This window comes from Poecilia formosa, unplaced genomic scaffold (genome assembly GCF_000485575.1).
Source record: "Poecilia formosa unplaced genomic scaffold, Poecilia_formosa-5.1.2 Scaffold240, whole genome shotgun sequence".
NCBI lineage: Eukaryota > Metazoa > Chordata > Actinopteri > Cyprinodontiformes > Poeciliidae > Poecilia > Poecilia formosa.
This window is the reverse complement of record NW_006800179.1, coordinates 131,515-148,138: the sequence shown is the minus strand read 5'-3', so window position 1 is coordinate 148,138 and position 16,624 is coordinate 131,515. Positions and strand designations below refer to the sequence as shown.

The following is a 16,624-nucleotide window of genomic DNA, read 5'->3' as shown; positions in this document are numbered from 1 at the left end:
CAAGACGTGAGTCTGGAGTCTGGGCCGGTTCGGACCGGTCTGGACCGGTTTGGATCGGTTTGGACCGGTTCGGACCGGTTCGGATCATTTAAATCAGTTATAATATTCATCTATGCGCATTCAGCACCTGCTTTAATATTTACATTTATTTTATTTTGCCTCTAAGAAGCTGATTAAAACTCCTGATTGGTGCAAAATTATTATTAAAAATCAGGTTTCAGCTTTAGAGTTTAATAATAACCAAATATTTTTACATTTGCTTTACTTAAGAATAAACACTGAATTAAAGTTTATTAAAACAACCGAGTAAATTTAACAAATAGAAAAATAATTTATTACGCCAACTGACTGTAGAAAAAACATTTAAATATAACTAAAAATATAGAATAAATATAATTACATTCACTAAGTTCTCCAGCTGTTTTTGTCTTTTTTCTTATTTAATAATTTTTTAAAAAATTTTGCAGCAAAACTAATAGAAATCAATAATAAAGTGTATTTAAAGAAAATGAATCAGATTTGATCACATGAGGCTTAATGAAGCGAAGCTGCAGTTTATTGTAGAAACAGGAATTAAAATATAAATATTTCTGTTTCTTCTGTTAACGTCTCTGAAGTGAATTAATTAGTTGTGACTCCATCTTGTTTTATCGTCTCAGAAAAGTGTAGAAATTAAAAATTAATTGAATATTTAAATTTATGGCGTTTCCCCTAAATGGATCCACCAGAACCGTCGGACCGGCCCGGTTTCGCTCCGTTTACCTTCCATCGGCTCAGCGTGACGCAACGCTCCGTCACCTTCATCGTCTCCTTCATCTTCATCGGCGTGATGTCACCAGCTGTCCGGTTCTTGTCCCGACGCTCCAGCCTGTTTTCCTGTTTCTGGGCTGGGGGGCGTGTTTCCATGGCGACTGGTGGGAGACATCTCTATTGGCTCAGTGTGTGTGTGTGTGTGCCTGGGAAACACACACACACACACACTCCTGGAGTTCATTTCACGGCCCGCCGGTCGCCGCCGGCTGATGGACGGCCTCCTCGCCCGGCGGGGGGCCGGCGGTAAACGTGGGCGGGGCTTGAGGGGATTCCTCTGGCCGTGATTGGCTGTCTGGTCCGGGCTCAGCGAGGAAGAGGAGGGTGAAGCTTGTTCTGAAGCTATAGCAGAGCTGAGGAAGAGGAGAGAACATCTGTCTGGATGACCTCAGCGGCTCCCCGGCATTGGGCTGTGATTTGCTCCGGACAGCCTGGAACCAAAACCTGAACCGGGACCAGAACCAGGACCGGTTGGCCGATGGGAGATCTTCATCCTGCTGAACCTGGAAGCATGACCCAGATGAGGCTGGAGGAAGAGGAGGAGATAAAGAGGAGGAAGGCTCGCTTCACCGTTGAGTTGATGTTCTGAGTTTTGTCCAGCGGTTCTGGTTCTGCTCTGGCTCCAGGTTTGGACCTGCGTTTCTGATCAGCTGCTGCTGTTCTGTGCAAAAGTTGTAAGCCACAAACTGGAGGAGAAACAGAGGAAAAAACTTCAGGAATCCTGAAGAAACGTGGAGAAAAAATCTGGATGGATCCAAACAGAAGAATGGAGTGACCCAAGACTTTTGCACGGTTCCGGACTGCTTTAGCGATTCTGCTTCCTGTTTCTTTAGTTTCTGCTTCCTGTGTTTCTTTAGTGTCTCTGTCCAAGCAGAGCTGCATCATCTCCTCCTTGCCTTCATCTCTCCTCCTCTTCCTCACCGGGTCGTGACCTCATCACCTGCCTGGCAGGCGCCGCCTCACCTTTCATCCGACCCGGCGGTGGTTACCATGGCAACCTGCATCCAGGTCAACACAGCATCAAACAGGAAGAAACACAAAATATGATTTAAATGATCCAAACTCATTTATAAGGTCTGGATGTTTAACTGGATCAGATTAATAATCTAAAATAAACTGGGATTAAAAATAAAACTGATGACGTTTTATTTACATTCCTGTAAGCCGCCGTCTCCTGAAGCATTCTGGGAGTTTCTGGAATGAAAGTTCTAAAAAGTAAAAACTCACTTCTCAACTAACTCGTCTGCTGTCGGGTTTAAAACGAAAAATGAATTTAAAAACTTAATTTTAAGACTGTAAACTAAATGTTTAAATAAAGGCGTCCCAGCAGAATGCCTGATGGAAAATATCTGTACTCACCATCATGTCGGCTTCAATAAGATACAGAAACGGTCAGTGCATGGGACCGCTAACCAAGTAGCTCTGCTAAAGCTAAGGCGCTACATTCACATGGTTTTAAGCAGAAGCTAACGATGAAGAAGCATTTACAAAAACTCTGGAAAGGTTAGCTTAGGGCAAGCTAAGTGCGCTAAACATGTTCAAAGTTAGCTTAAGCTAAAACTAGCTCTGCTGTTAGCGCATTAGCTAAAACAACACCAAACAGATCGGGTCGATCAGAACCAGAACAGTATCTGTCTCTGCTTCTGATTCTTATCCATCCATCCTTGTGATTTTTTCATATCTGACCTCTGACCTCAGCTCCGATCCGGCCCGCTGACCCGGTTCTGTGCATTTCAGGCCCATGAGCGCTCAGAGAGTGAGGAGGTGACCTTCGTCACCCAGCTGGTGAAGAAGCTGATGATCATCATCGCCCGGCCGGCCCGACTGCTGGAGTGCCTGGTAGGGACCGGACCGGACCGGCCAGACCCGCTCTATTCAGAACCTTCCTCCTGACCTTCCTCTTCCTCGGCAGGAGTTTGACCCCGAGGAGTTCTACCACCTCCTGGAGGCGGCCGAGGGCCACGCCAAGGAGGGCCAGGGCATCAAGTCCGACATCCCGCGATACATCATCAGCCAGCTGGGCCTGACCCGCGACCCGCTGGAGGGTAAACCAGAACCTCAGAACCTGGGTGTGATCAGAACCCGATCAGAACCGGTGTCTCTAGTCTCATTCGGGTCGTCGCTGTGTCTCTGCTTCCAGAAATGACCCAGCTCAGCAGCTACGACAGCGGGAACCCGGAGACGCCCGAGACCGACGACTCAGTCGACGTGAGTCAGCGCTCAGAACCGGGCCAGTTCCCGGGTCGGGTTCTGGTTCTGACGCCTCTCTGGTCCGTTTCAGAGCCAAAGCACGGCCATCCCTCCCGCGCCGCAGACCAAACCCAAAACGCCCCGAGAGGAAGACTTTGAGAACATCAAGCTGATCAGCAACGGGGCGTATGGGTACGGCGCCGCCGACTGGGCCCGACTTGGTCCGACTGGGCCCGGTTCCATCTGACTCTCGGCTCTCCTGTCCATCCAGGGCCGTGTATCTGGTGCGGCACCGGGAGACCCGGCAGCGCTTCGCCATGAAGAAGATCAACAAGCAGAACCTGATCCTGCGGAACCAGATCCAGCAGGCCTTCGTGGAGCGGGACATCCTGACCTTTGCCGAGAACCCGTTCGTCGTCTCCATGTTCTGCTCCTTCGAGACCCGGCGCCACCTCTGCATGGTCATGGAGTACGTGGAGGGTAAGAGACCTGAAGGTTCTGGTTCTGTTCAGTAAGACCCACATGCTCCGGTCCGAACCTGAAATATTTAACAAAGTATTTAGCTAGCTCAGAGCTACATATTTAATTTGGAGCTAAATCTTTAGCTTTCAAACTCAGCATTTAACTAGAAAGCTAAATATTTACCTCAAAACTAGCTAGCTAAGTGTTTAGCTACTTCAGGCCAGACTGTTTAATTTGCATGTAAATAGTTAGCTTGCTAACTAAATATTTAGCTGACTATCCGCCTGCGGCTTGGTCTGTCCAGGTGGAGACTGCGCCACGCTGCTGAAGAACATTGGCGCTCTGCCCGTCGACATGGCGCGGATGTACTTTGCTGAGACCGTCCTGGCTCTGGAATACCTGCACAACTACGGCATCGTGCACCGAGACCTCAAACCCGACAAGTAAGACTCCCGGAACCTCTCGGAACCTTCCAGAACCTTCTGATCCAGCTCAGGCTCATGCTGTCTCTGTCCTCCTCAGTCTTCTCATCACGTCTCTGGGACACATCAAGCTCACGGACTTCGGCCTCTCCAAGATCGGCCTGATGAGCCTGACCACCAACCTGTACGAAGGCCACATCGAGAAGGATACCCGGGAGTTCCTGGACAAGCAGGTACCACTCCAGGCCCGGTCCGGATCAGGCTCGGTTCTGGTCCGGTTGGGTTCTGAGTTTCCATGGTTTTTCTTCTTCTGCGTGGCCCGTCTGCAGGTGTGCGGCACGCCGGAGTACATCGCCCCGGAGGTCATCCTGCGGCAGGGCTACGGCAAGCCGGTGGACTGGTGGGCGATGGGCGTGATCCTGTACGAGTTCCTGGTGGGCTGCGCGCCGTTCTTCGGAGACACGCCGGAGGAGCTGTTCGGCCAGGTCATCAGCGGTGAGCCGCAACCAGAACCCGACGCTCAGGATGGAGGGTTCCCTCTGACTGACTTCCTGTTTGCTCTCCTCCCAGATGAAATCGTGTGGCCGGAGGGCGACGAGGCGCTGCCTCAGGACGCCCAGGATCTGATCGCTAAGCTGCTCCGCCAGAACCCGCTGGAGCGGCTCGGGACAGGTACCGGCTTTATTGTTCCTGAAACCGGTGTTTCTCATTTCCATTTCTTCATTGCCAAGTGTCGATAAAAAGCATCAAACCCAAAGTTAGAAATAACTTTTAGAATTTTGTTCACATGTTGTTTATTTTGTTACATGTTGAAAACATTAATCCTTCTAAATCTGTTTTTATTGCACAATATTAGCTAAAGTTTAGATTTAGAAACCGACAGGCGTATTACACAGTCCGACCACTAGATGGTGGCAAAGCACTTCTAAATAAATCAGCCAACATTTGAAAGAAGGTAGTTAGTTTTGATCGGTTCTGATCCTGGTCCTGGTTCTGGTTCTGATCCTGGTTCTGATCCTGGTTCTGGTTCTGATCCTGGTTCTGATCCTGGTTCTGGTTCTGGTTCTGATCCTGGTTCTGATCCTGGTTCTGGTTCTGGTTCTGATCCTGGTTCTGGTTCTGGTTCTGATCCTGGTTCTGGTTCTGGTTCTGGGTCAGGAGGAGCCTTCGAGGTGAAGCAGAACCCGTTCTTCACGGATCTGGACTGGAACGGCCTGCTGAGGCAGAAAGCCGAGTTCATCCCTCAGCTGGAGTCCGAGGACGACACCAGCTACTTCGACAGTACGTCCCTGAGTTCTTCCAGCCCGGTTCCGTTCTGGTTCTGTGGAGCTCACTGGCTGACACTGTGCGTTTGTCCGTCAGCTCGTTCGGACCGGTACCACCACGTGGATTCAGAGGAGGAAGACACCAACGACGACGAACACGTGGAGCTGCGGCAGTTCTCCTCCTGCTCACCGCGCTTCAGCAAGGTACCGACCCGATACCCGGTTACCTGGATACCTGGATACCAGTTAACTGGGTATCAAACCAGTTAACCGGTGGGTTAACTGGATACCTTGTTACCCGGTTACCTGGTTACCTGGATACCTGGTTATCCCTCAGGGTTGCCAGGTTGGATGGGTTTGCACCAAACTGGGGCAGAAAAATCAGTTCTGAAATTTGAGCTTCTTTTCTCGTTTGTTGGTTTTAGGAAATGTTCACCGTAATTCTGTGGCAGAAAACAAAAAACATTTCCATCAATCTCCGTGTCCTTGGACTCTTTTATTCTGGTCAGAATATAATAAAGAACAAACAAAAATGTTATGAATTGATGGATATAAATGGCTGCATTACCATCAGATTTGGGCTGGGCGGTTTTTCGCTGTTTGTTTGGGCTGGAAACTATCGTTCAGATCTGGCAACCCCGGTTTCCATGGCGACGATGTCCCTGCAGGTGTACAGCAGCATGGAGCGTCTGTCTCTCCACGAGGAGAAGCGGACGCCGCCGCCCACCAAGCGCAGCCTCAGCGAGGAAGGAGGCGACCGCGTCGACAGTCTGAGCGGACTCAAGACCCGGGACCGGTCCTGGCTGGTTGGATCGCCGGAGATGTGAGTCGCCGTCGGTTACCGGGGAACCAATAAACCAACAAACCATTTAAACCAGTAAACACTGACCTTTTTTCCACCAATGCATGGCTTTGGTTTCCATCATTCTGTCAGGGCGGCCATCTTGGTTCACAGCTTCTGTTTATTTACCTTTTTAATTTAGGTCAACAGTTATTAATATTAGAGACTTTTTATTTATTCCAACTATAAAATCATAATAAAGTCATAACATCACCAGAATGAAGTTGTAATTTTATGAGAACTTCTGCATTAAACGTAAAAACAGACGAATGTTTTGAAGGAAGAACCACAAACTGAGCTGCTCTCCTCAGACTGATCATCAACTTTCTATTGCTTCTTTATTCTGCTGCTATTTTGACTTTATTCTCATAATTAAACAACATTTCCTGCAGCCTGGAGCTGATACTCTGTCATAAAATAATGACTGAAATTAAAGACGCTTTGTGAGAATAATTTCTGTCCTTGGTAATTTCGTAGCTAGAGAGTAGATCAGGTCTGGTGTGAGGTTTTATTTTCCATCGTGTCTCCTGTCCTTCCAGCCTGCGGAAGCGTCTCTCCGTCTCCGAGTCGTCGCACACGGAGAGCGACTCCAGCCCTCCGCTGACGGTCCGCAGGCGCTGCTGCTCCGCCATCATCGAGATGCCGCGCTTCGCCATCTCCGCGGAGGAGGAAGGAAGTCCAGGTGAGCACAGACTGTCCGTCGGATCAGCTGCAGAACGGCTCACAGGAAACATCGGATGCTCTTCACTCAGTCTCTTCTACTTGTTCTTAGGGTCGCTCCTTAAAAAGTCTTAAATTCATGTGTCTAAAATTAAAGCCTTAAAACGTCTTAAATGCATCATAGAAATGTAAGTTGGCCTTAAATACGTACGTTTTGTTGCGGCAGGAAGGTTTAATGTACTTTTTTATCTCATGGTATTTTTCTGTAAGGCAGGTCTCAGAAACATCTTCATTACATTCTGTGACTCAAGGTGTTTGAGGCTACCGCTAATAGCTGCTAACATACCCGCACTAGCTAGTCAGCTAAGTTTAGCCTCTATCATGGACACACAGCCGTGTTCACTGTTTTGGCTCTTTGTTGTAGGTTCCCAGACCCATCCCTCATATTTATAGATTTAATTCCAGGTGGCATTAAAGAAAGGTATTAAAAAGTCTTAAATCTGATTTGCTGGAACCTGCAGATCTCCTGCTTATCCAGGAGGAATCGGGTTCATCACTGTCAGAAGTACTAGTTAGGCTTCGAGCCCAACTCACTGACAGTTTGTTGTCATTCCTTAAAAACAGGAAGGACAACACACACCCTCAACAAGTCTTAAATTAATTTTAGTTTTGTCTGACTGGATGATTTAATCTTATATATTCTTCATTTTTTTATGTATTTTCCTGTCAGGCAAAAGTTTGAGTTGAACTCAGAAATGTTGCTTTTTGTGACTCGAGGTGTTTGAGGCTAACGCTAACTAGCTGCTAATACACCCTGGCTAGCTAGCATTTCTGAGTCTCTCATGGGAAGTGCAGATTTATCGCTAGTTGGCTGGACGAAGTTCATACTTTTCTGTAGAGATACAGGTATTAAATTTTATTCTTAAGTCTTAAAAAGTCTTAAATTTGATTTGGTGAAACCTGCAGAAACCCTGAACAAGCTGTCCAGGCTGCAGGTCGGGGTTAAAGGTCAGTCTGACAGATCATAACCTGCTGCTGTGTCTGGTCGGTCCAGCAGGGGGCGCCGGCAGCAGGAAGAGCCCCAGCCTGCTGGGTCCGGCCGCGGTGAGGGGCCCGCGCTCCGAGGAGCTGCCGCTCTCCATCCCAGAGCTCCCAGTGGAGCGGGAGCTGAAGCTGGAAGAGTCTCCCACCACGCCCAGTTCCACCAGCAGCCAGCAGAGCAAGGCCACGCTCACACGTCAGTACACACACACACACACACTGTGTAAACCTGAGCACCTGGGTGAAGGTCAGCATGTTTCTCCAGTGTCTTTCTGGTACATTTAGCTGTTAGCCTGACTGATTTATTAGTGATGAAACACAGTAACCCTCGCCTAAAATTTTTCCTAATAATTGGAGCAAAACACTAAAAATCTTTGTTGAAACATAAAAACAGACCTTAGACTTTTAAATCCACATCTTAAGTAAAACTTTAGTGAATTCAGACTGACTCAGCAGAAGTGTTTTTGCTCGACGAAGGTTTTAGTGAGAGATGAACCGATGTAGCAACCGGAGCGGCCATTTTGGGCTAATTGGACCAAAACATTATAAATGTGGGTTTTTTACCTCCTAAAAGTGAATCTGGTCAAATCAAAGCTCTGGTTTATGTGGCAGGACTTTGTCTTAGCACCCTATTGTGAAATTCACCCTGTTTATCATCACTTTGGACATCATGAAGTCCATAAAGTCGAAATAAAATAAACTGCATTGGATTGTTTTGAATCCAACTGGAGGAATTTTGCTGAAAGTTTCACCCAGATTTCTTCCAGATCGGTCATGTTTCTAACAGGTGAGAAAAATCACTTCTGTAACGATCCGAACAAAGACGAAGGTGTGCGTAGCTTACGCTGATGAGTTGAGCGAGACGTAAAGCTGAATCAGAAGCTCCATTTGAACAGAATTACAACTTTTCCTTTTAAAGAAAGAAAAGTTTTCTTTAAAAAGAAAAGTTTTAAGTTATATAATCAACACGTGTCACCTGAGAGTTAGAGCTAATAAATGTTTAAAAAACTCTAAAACCATAAATATTTGGGTAAAATTCAGCCCCTACAAAGTTTTTCTGTATTTAGCGTTAGCATAGCCAAGATCCTTGTTTAGCGTATTAGCAGCTAGTGAGGCTAAACTGGTACTCCTGTTGGTTTTACAGCCATGGCGGCCATTTTGAAAAATGTCCACCAGAAAACAGAAACGCGAGATAAAGAAAATATATTTGATTTCTGTGCTTCAAAATATTTAGGCTGTGATTTGACACCAAATATGTTCATCTAATAGATTCTGTTGGTTAAATTATTTATGATTTTACACCAAATATGTTCACCTGTGATTTTGGAAGATTTAGTGAAAAATAATTTTCTCTTGACAACCATAGCGGCCATCTTGAATTTTTCAGTGGTAATTTAGCTGTCAGTGTCGCCACGGTGTTCCTGATCCTCTGACCATCAGTCAGCTGACCGTCAGCCTCATTAATACTAAAGATGGCCGACTCTTTGCAGCAGGAAGCTCTGGAGACGGCGGCGCAGCGACCAAGGCGGCGGACGGCGACTCTCCGTCCACACCGAGGGCCATCAGCGACCTGGCGGCCCGCCGCGCGCGCCATCGCCTGCTGTCCGGAGACGCAGACAAACACGCGGCGAGCGGCGGCGCCCGGCCGTTCACCAAGGTCATCAAGTCGGCGTCGGCCAATACGCTGTCGCTGGTGATCCCAGGAGGTCGGTTCGACTCCCAGAGCCGTCGGCGCCGCAGGATGTTCCTCTGACTCGCCTCCGTCTGTCCGCAGATCACCACGGAGCGTCGCCGTTGGCCAGCCCCATGTCTCCACACTCGCAGTCGTCCAATCCGTCGTCCCGGGACTCCTCGCCCAGCCGCGACCTTTCCCCGGCCGTCAGCAGCGTCCAACCCGCCATCGTCATCCACCGAGCCGGGAAGAAGTACGGCTTCACGCTGAGAGCCATCCGCGTCTACATGGGAGACTCCAACATCTACAGCGTCCACCACATGGTCTGGGTCAGTACCGGGCCACCGGAACCGCTCCCACATCCGGTTCTACAGAGTTCTGCCTCCTAAACCAGTAAACACATCAAGCTTCAGTTTCCAGGAACTTCCAGGTTGTTTTTCCAAAGTTCCCAGGTTATTTTCCAGGATGCATTTCCATAAGGTTGATTGACAGCGATAAGACCCGCCTCCTGGCTCTGATTGGCCGTCTCTATCCTTTCAGGTCCAATCCTAGCATCTTAACATTCAGCAAAAGATGAAAATGTTTCACCAACTTCAGACGATGGAAAAGCAGATCCTGTTCTCCTGGATTTAGTTTAGTTTCTGGATCTGGAACAAGTTTTAATTTAATAAATCAGAAACATTTTTCTTTTAACTCTTTAAGTGCCTTGAAAGCAGTCGGTAGGTTTGAGGAACAGTGCTTTAAGTAGGACGTTTTGCAAAACTGAAAGCAGGAGGTGCTGACCTTGGCTGGGGTGTGAACTTTGACCCTAACTGACACTCTCCCCCCTCAGCATGTGGAGGAGGGCGGCCCGGCGCACGACGCCGGCCTCAGGGAGGGCGACCTGATCACCCACGTGAACGGCGAGCCGGTCCACGGCCTGGTCCACACCGAGGTGGTGGAGCTCATCCTGAAGGTAAGGACGGCTGCAGCCAATCAGAGCCCTCCGTCTGCGTGCTGGAGGCAGCCAATCAGAGCCCTCGTTGATTCTGCTGTGTTTTCTCAGAGTGGAGCCAAGGTGTCCATTTCTGCCACGCCGTTTGAAAACACGTCCATCAAAGTCGGCCCCGCCCGCAAGACCAACCACAAGTCCAAGATGGCGAGACGCAACAAGAAGACAAAGAGCAAGGAGGGACAGGACAGGTGGGGTCAATCTGGGGTCAATCTGGGGTCACAGCAGCTTTAGAAACTGCCACCATGAGGAAGAGATGAAGGTTTCTGAGCCATTAGCTCATGACGAAAACTGATTTGGATCAATAAATATTTTTTCATTTATAAAGTTAGTTAAAATGAGCAGCGATATTTCGAGTTATTTAACTTGTGATGAGAGAAATAAATCAGAGTTCATGCTTCAAAGTCAAGTTTTAGTTTTTCATTCATAAATGTGACGATTTCAAACTAAATAATTGGCCCGTTAAAATCTTTAACTTGTACAGTACAGACTCATCTGGCTGTCTACACAGGATAAATGCTGAGCATGCTAACTGAACATCTACCAAGCTAAGTATTTAGCTTGTAAACTCCATGTGCCACCTGAATATGTAGCAGGAGGTGAAGTTTCCAAACAGAGCTGAACAATCTGTGGTGACTTTCTGTAACGTCATCAGAATAATCCCTGAAACGGCAGCAGCAGCGCCGCTTCCAGATTATTTGGGTGAGACCTGAAGTGGGCCGGGTTCTGGACCTTAGCTTGCTGATGTCTGTCTGCAGTAAGAAGCGGACGTCTCTGTTCAGGAAGATCACCAAGCAGGCGTCGCTGCTGCACACCAGCCGCAGCCTGTCGTCGCTGAACCGCTCGCTGTCGTCCGGCGAGAGCGGCCCCGGCTCGCCCACCCACAACCTGTCGCCGCGGAGCCCCACGCAGGGCCACCGGTCCACTCCGGACTCCGCCCACTCAGGTGAGTCCTCCGCACAGAGTCCGGGTCCGGTGGAAGGTTCTCCTCTAACCGGGCCGCTTCTCGTCCCAGTGGGAGGGAACTCGTCTCAGAGCAGCTCGCCCGGCTCCAGCGTTCCCAACTCCCCGGCCGGCTCCGGCCACATCCGGCCCAGCTCTCTGCACGGCCTGGCCCCCAAGCTGCAGCGCCAGTACCGCTCCCCCCGCCGCAAGTCCGCCGGCAACATCCCACTGTCACCGCTGGCGCGCACGCCATCTCCGACGCCGCAGGGCAGCTCGCCGCAGCGCTCGCCATCTCCGCTGCCGGGCCACGCCGCCGGGCCGGCCTTCCCCGTCAAGCTGCACTCCTCCCCGCCGCTGGGCCGCCAGATGTCCCGGCCCAAGAGCGCCGAGCCGCCGCGCTCGCCGCTGCTCAAGAGGGTGCAGTCGGCCGAGAAGCTCGCCGCCTCGATGTCCGGCTCGCCGTCGTCGCCCGCCGCGGTCGGGGGGGCGGCGGCGCGGAAACACAGCCTGGACGTCTCACACTCTGAGTTCAAGAAGGAGGTTCTGCAAAGGGAGCCGAGTCTGCAGAGCCTCCAGGTAAAAGGTCACCGGGGGTCACCGGGGTCGGCGTAGCCACTTTCACCATCGAACGTTTCATGGTTATTTAAACAGAAACACATTAAAACAAATCGGGCCTAAAATGTAAAACTGTATTTTAACTACAGCAGAAAATCAGAGAAGCAGCAGCGTTTACAACGCGGCCGACGATTAATTTACTGATTATGGTTTATTAGATTAGATCGGCTCCAGCCACTCAGATCTCCTTTCAGTGTTGTAGTTTAACCTCCATCCTGCAGAGGGCGCCGCTGGTTCAGTTTGTACAGGAATAAAGCCGGCGGCACCATATCGGAAACGGTCCAAACAAAGTCTGATGGGAAGAGTGTATAGGAAACAGTTTTCTGTTGAAACGGAATCAGTTTTTTAGAATGTAAAGATCGATTTTAGCGATCGCTTTACACAAATCAATATTTGCACATTCAGTAAATAATCACATATTTATCGGGTGAATTCTATTACAGCTCATCATTTTAACTTTCTGGCCAGCAGGAGTCGGGCGGCGAACCGATGCTGGCGCCCGTCGGGCGCGGCGTCGAGCACGGCAGCCTCCACAAACACGCCGCCGCCTCCAGGAAGCTGGGCCGCCAGGAGGGCGAGGGCGCCGTCGGCATGGCGACCGGGTCGCTGGGCCTGACCTCTGGGAAGAGCAAGCTCAAGGACAAGCTGTCGGCCATCCGGCAGGACCGCGCCGAGCGGCGGGAGTCGCTGCAGAAGCAGGACGCCATCCACGAGGTCGACTCCTCTGAGGACGAGACGGACGACGGCTCCGAGGACAGCCAAGATGGCCGCCGCGCCGCCGTCTTCACGCCACCGCCGCTGCTGAGGCCCACCTCTGTCCGGACGGGCCCGGCCGGCACGCTGCCCTCCCTCTGCCACCTGGGCCACGTGCCGCCAGTCGCCAAGGCGATGGCGGACCGGCCGGCTCAGAGCGCCGCCACGGGAAAACCGGACAGGAACGCTCCGGAACCGAGCGGACTCGCTGGGCCCGGCCCGGTTCCCTCCAGCTTCTCCACCCCCGGCAGCGCCTTCATGTCCGTCAGCAAGCCGCCCCCCCAGGCCGACGCCCAGGGCCCGAAGCCCACGGCGCCCCCTGCAGGCGCCTCCCCCGGCGTTCCCAAAGAGCAGAAAGAAGCCGACAACCGGCGGCTCTGCGCCGCCGCCGCGACCGTCCCGGCTCCTCCTACCGAGTCCGGAATGGACCGGGTCGTGTCTCAGATCGCCACCGTAGCGAAGAGCGTCCTGGGTCCGGTCAGAACCGCGCCACCCGGCAGGGCCGCCTCCAGAACCTCGACCCAGTCCGACCGGGCCGGATCGGAACCGGCCCACGCCTCAGCCGACCCGCCTGCCGCCCCGGCCTCCGGCAGGAAGACGTAGCAGCAGAACCGGAGCTGCAGAACTGTTCTGACCCGGTAGATCCATCCGGCCCGGTTCTGACTGCTTTCTGTTACTTCAGTGTTCCGATTCCCGCTTCAGCCAAAACGACCCGGATTTGGGGCTGTGGACCCAACGACGGCCTGGTTCTGGAGTTGGTTCTGTGACCCGTTAATGAGCGTCCAGAACCATCCGGACCTGACGCTGTTTCACTGCGGCCTAACCGGAACAGAACCCCGACCCGATCCGCTCCGTCATTTAAAGGTTCTGTTTCAAACAGAACCGACCCGAAGTTACGATAAAATGCTTGGACCGGCGCCGCCTGCAGGCCGGACGTCGACCCGACGGGTCAGACTGATTTAATCTGATTCCCAAAATCGTTTAAACGTTGTGAGGCCCCCTGCTGGTGAGTCTGAGCTACTGCAGCCATTTCCTCTAAAGCTCCCAGTAAATAAAAAATATTTTTACGTCCCAATAAATATTAACAAAAGTTTAAAATGCTGAAATAGAAAAGTCAGATTAAACATGCAGAACCTCCTATGGCCACCAGGGGGCACCTCTGGTAAATAAGCAATAAAATGACTTCCTGGTTCTGGTGGAGGTGTTCGTTTGGATCCAAGCTGAGCAAACAGGAAGTTCTCAGACCCGATCACCAGGAAGCTGCTCGACAAACTGTCACCTGCTAGCATGCTAACATGCTATGCTAACTGAAGTTTTCGCTAATCGTTTGTTAGAATTCAGAAATGCTTGAAGCAACAAAACCCAGCAGGATGAGGAGATCCGACTCGCCGCGGCGCCACCTGCTGGGGAAAATCCACTGTTACCTTCGGTTCTGGGAGCTTTTGATGCTAACGTCCCTCTGGTTCTGATGTGGTCCATTCAGTCGCCCTGTTCTGGACTCTCAGAACCCAGAGCGCCCCCTGCAGGCCGGACCTCCACACCGCCGTGCGTTTGGTCTCCAGCCCCGCCGCAGTTTCCTTTGGACCAACTCGCTGTGTTGCTGCCTCCAGTCTTGTGAAGTCACTTCCTGTGTGTGTGTGTGTGTGTGTATTTAAGCAGTTTTTACCCTGTGTGTGTTTTAGGGTCAACGTGTCGAGTTCTGTTCGGACCAGAGCTGGTTCCGAGTCGCTCTGCTTTTCCTCGCGTTCCGACCCGGCAGTCCGATGTTTACATGTCCTTCATCTCTTCCAGCGGGTTCTTTACGGCCCGTTTGGCGCCACGGCGACCCCTGTGGGCCGGTTCTGCTCCAGACCCGGTTGTTGGACGGAGCCGGTTCTGACAGGCTGCAGGAAACGGGACGACACTGGACCTGTTTTTATTTTCTTTGTCACGTTTGCCTCTCTGTGTGGAAGTTTCTGCTCAGAGACGGAACCGAACCAGAGATCCGGTTCCAGAGTCCAGACTGCTAAACGGTGCCGTCTGACCCAATCAGCTGCAGAGAACCTCGCCTTCACCTCCAGAACTTTCATTCTGATCAGATATCAGAATAAAAACTTTAATAAAAAATTAATCAAACCTGCAGAGAAAAAATAAAACAGATTTTATTCTGTTTTTCACTCAAACAGGATTTTAGATATTTTCTTTTGTTTCCTCCAGAATCACCGGGTCGGGTCGGGTCGGACCTTCCTGTCTGGATCGAGTTTTATTACAGAGGAAAGCAGGAAATGGAACCAGTTTGAGTGTTTTCACCTCTGCAGCCGGGTCTGGTTCTGATTCTGGTGCCACTTCCTGGTCTGGTTCTGATTCTGGTGCCACTTTCGGGTCTGGTTCTGATTCTGGTCCCAGTTCTGGACCTGATTCTGGTCCCAGTTTTGGGTCTGGTTCTGGTTCTGGTCCCAGTTCTGGGTCTGGTTCTGGTCCCAGAGCGTGGAGGAGCCGATGATCTGATCCGCTGAGGTTCTGGGAATGAGAAGAACCCGTCTCCAGAACCGGAACCTTAACTTGGGCTGGTACCGACCGGGCCTGAGAGCCGCGGCGGTTCTGACCCGTAGGAGTGAAACCAGTGCAATACGTTTTTATTTTCCAACGTGGTGAAAAGCATGTTGTTGTCCGCCGAACCTTGCAGTAATAAAGTTTTTTTTATCAACATGGCGGCTCCTCCTTCGTCTCTCAGCCGACGTCTGATGACGTTTATGGTTCTAGTCGGGGTTCAAGTCAGTTGTTGCTGTTTTTAACTTTGACAGTTGTTCCTGTACGTAACCATGGTAACAAGGTGTTGCTTTTACACTGACAGTAGCTGTTAGCATCCCAGAAGCTTGAACTACGACCCCAAACCCAGAGGAGTGAAAAAGGAGGAAGTTCAAACCGACTCTTCCTTCCATCATGACGGCCAATAGAAGATCTTTGGCAAACAAAATGGATGAACTTCAAACTCACAACAGAGCTTTAGGTTTATTGATGGTGTTTAATGGAAACTGGCTGCAGGATCAGATGCCCTACTCTAACATCTCTAACCAAGTGATTTAAAGAGTGGCAAAAGCAAAGGAGGTGGGTTAGCAGTGATGATGTCATATATCAGACATGTAACTTGGCATGTGATGGAACTGACATACAGCAGCAGTCTTCAGTCAGAGGCCCCCTCAGAAACGCTGGTAGGCTGACTGCTACTGGAGATGCTTCCTGCTTACAGCGACTCCACATGAAATTATTTCAGCTACAACATTTAATTAAAGAATTAAATTAAGAGCCTAAAATGTTCCAGGGCTGTGAGTAATGTTAGTATGAACTGAAACCTGGAGATGCTCCTGAATGCAGGAATAATGTTTCACCCTGATGGCCACAGTGGTCTAGTCCAAGCCCGTTGAGCTGCGGGTTTCCCTCCGAGATGGAGGCGCGCTGACAGGCGGCCCCGGGCGATGAGCCGCCCGCTGCCGTGAATCCTTCCGGTGTGAAGGACCTCTACCGGGTCAACCCGGTTCTGAGCCACAAGGAGAACCGGACCGGACCGGACCGCCAATTCAGACAAGAATTCAGAAGCCCTGCTGTGGTCGAAACCAGGTCAGAACCGACACATGTAGCTTTCCAGCTAAATAGCTACTTTGCTAATTTAACCTGCTAACTAAATATTTAAATTTATTTAGAACAGGCTAGCGTGCTAACTAAATATTTAGCTTGCTAGCTAAGTATATTTTTTTAGCAAGGTAAGTTTTTAATTTGGGAAATAAAGGTTTATTTTGACAACTTAGCTTGCTGAAGGCTAACATGCTAACTAAATATGTAACTTACTAATTTATCTCTAGATAAACATTCAGCTAGGTCAGCGTGAAAAAAATGCAAATTTAGCTTGCTTAGTAAATATTTAAATAGTTAGCAAGTTAAATATTTTGTTGGGTAGCTTTAAAAATTAAGACCAACCTA

At 50.2% G+C, this 16,624-nt stretch overlaps 2 protein-coding genes across 19 annotated transcripts in view; both read left to right on the top strand.

Annotated features, from left to right (window-relative positions):
- Positions 1-14,724, top strand: part of mast2 (microtubule associated serine/threonine kinase 2) — a 77,678-nt gene extending 62,954 nt beyond the window's left edge. For 12 of the 18 annotated variants that reach the window (XM_016680331.1, XM_016680328.1, XM_016680334.1 and 9 more), the window contains 22 exons: positions 857-860; positions 2,548-2,649; positions 2,723-2,855; positions 2,951-3,018; positions 3,092-3,192; positions 3,272-3,480; positions 3,767-3,905; positions 3,985-4,117; positions 4,214-4,379; positions 4,455-4,556; positions 5,043-5,165; positions 5,247-5,353; positions 5,818-5,972; positions 6,530-6,672; positions 7,705-7,887; positions 9,182-9,397; positions 9,466-9,692; positions 10,196-10,318; positions 10,409-10,545; positions 11,113-11,300; positions 11,370-11,875; positions 12,383-14,724. In XM_016680331.1, the coding sequence (XP_016535817.1) occupies positions 857-860; positions 2,548-2,649; positions 2,723-2,855; positions 2,951-3,018; positions 3,092-3,192; positions 3,272-3,480; positions 3,767-3,905; positions 3,985-4,117; positions 4,214-4,379; positions 4,455-4,556; positions 5,043-5,165; positions 5,247-5,353; positions 5,818-5,972; positions 6,530-6,672; positions 7,705-7,887; positions 9,182-9,397; positions 9,466-9,692; positions 10,196-10,318; positions 10,409-10,545; positions 11,113-11,300; positions 11,370-11,875; positions 12,383-13,270 (4,153 nt within the window). In that variant the 3' untranslated portion in view covers positions 13,271-14,724. The remainder of the gene's footprint in view (positions 1-856; positions 861-2,547; positions 2,650-2,722; positions 2,856-2,950; positions 3,019-3,091; positions 3,193-3,271; positions 3,481-3,766; positions 3,906-3,984; positions 4,118-4,213; positions 4,380-4,454; positions 4,557-5,042; positions 5,166-5,246; positions 5,354-5,817; positions 5,973-6,529; positions 6,673-7,704; positions 7,888-9,181; positions 9,398-9,465; positions 9,693-10,195; positions 10,319-10,408; positions 10,546-11,112; positions 11,301-11,369; positions 11,876-12,382) is intronic. The other 6 variants (XM_016680327.1, XM_007569361.2, XM_007569355.2 and 3 more) reach the window with 3 other exon arrangements.
- Positions 13,991-15,355, top strand: LOC107838320 (uncharacterized). The gene is made up of 3 exons (XM_016680392.1): positions 13,991-14,092; positions 14,127-14,761; positions 14,880-15,355. Exons 1-3 carry the CDS (start codon positions 14,011-14,013, stop codon positions 15,147-15,149), a joined length of 987 nt encoding a protein of 328 aa, XP_016535878.1. The 5' UTR covers positions 13,991-14,010; the 3' UTR covers positions 15,150-15,355.
- Positions 15,356-16,624: the final 1,269 nt, after the last annotated feature.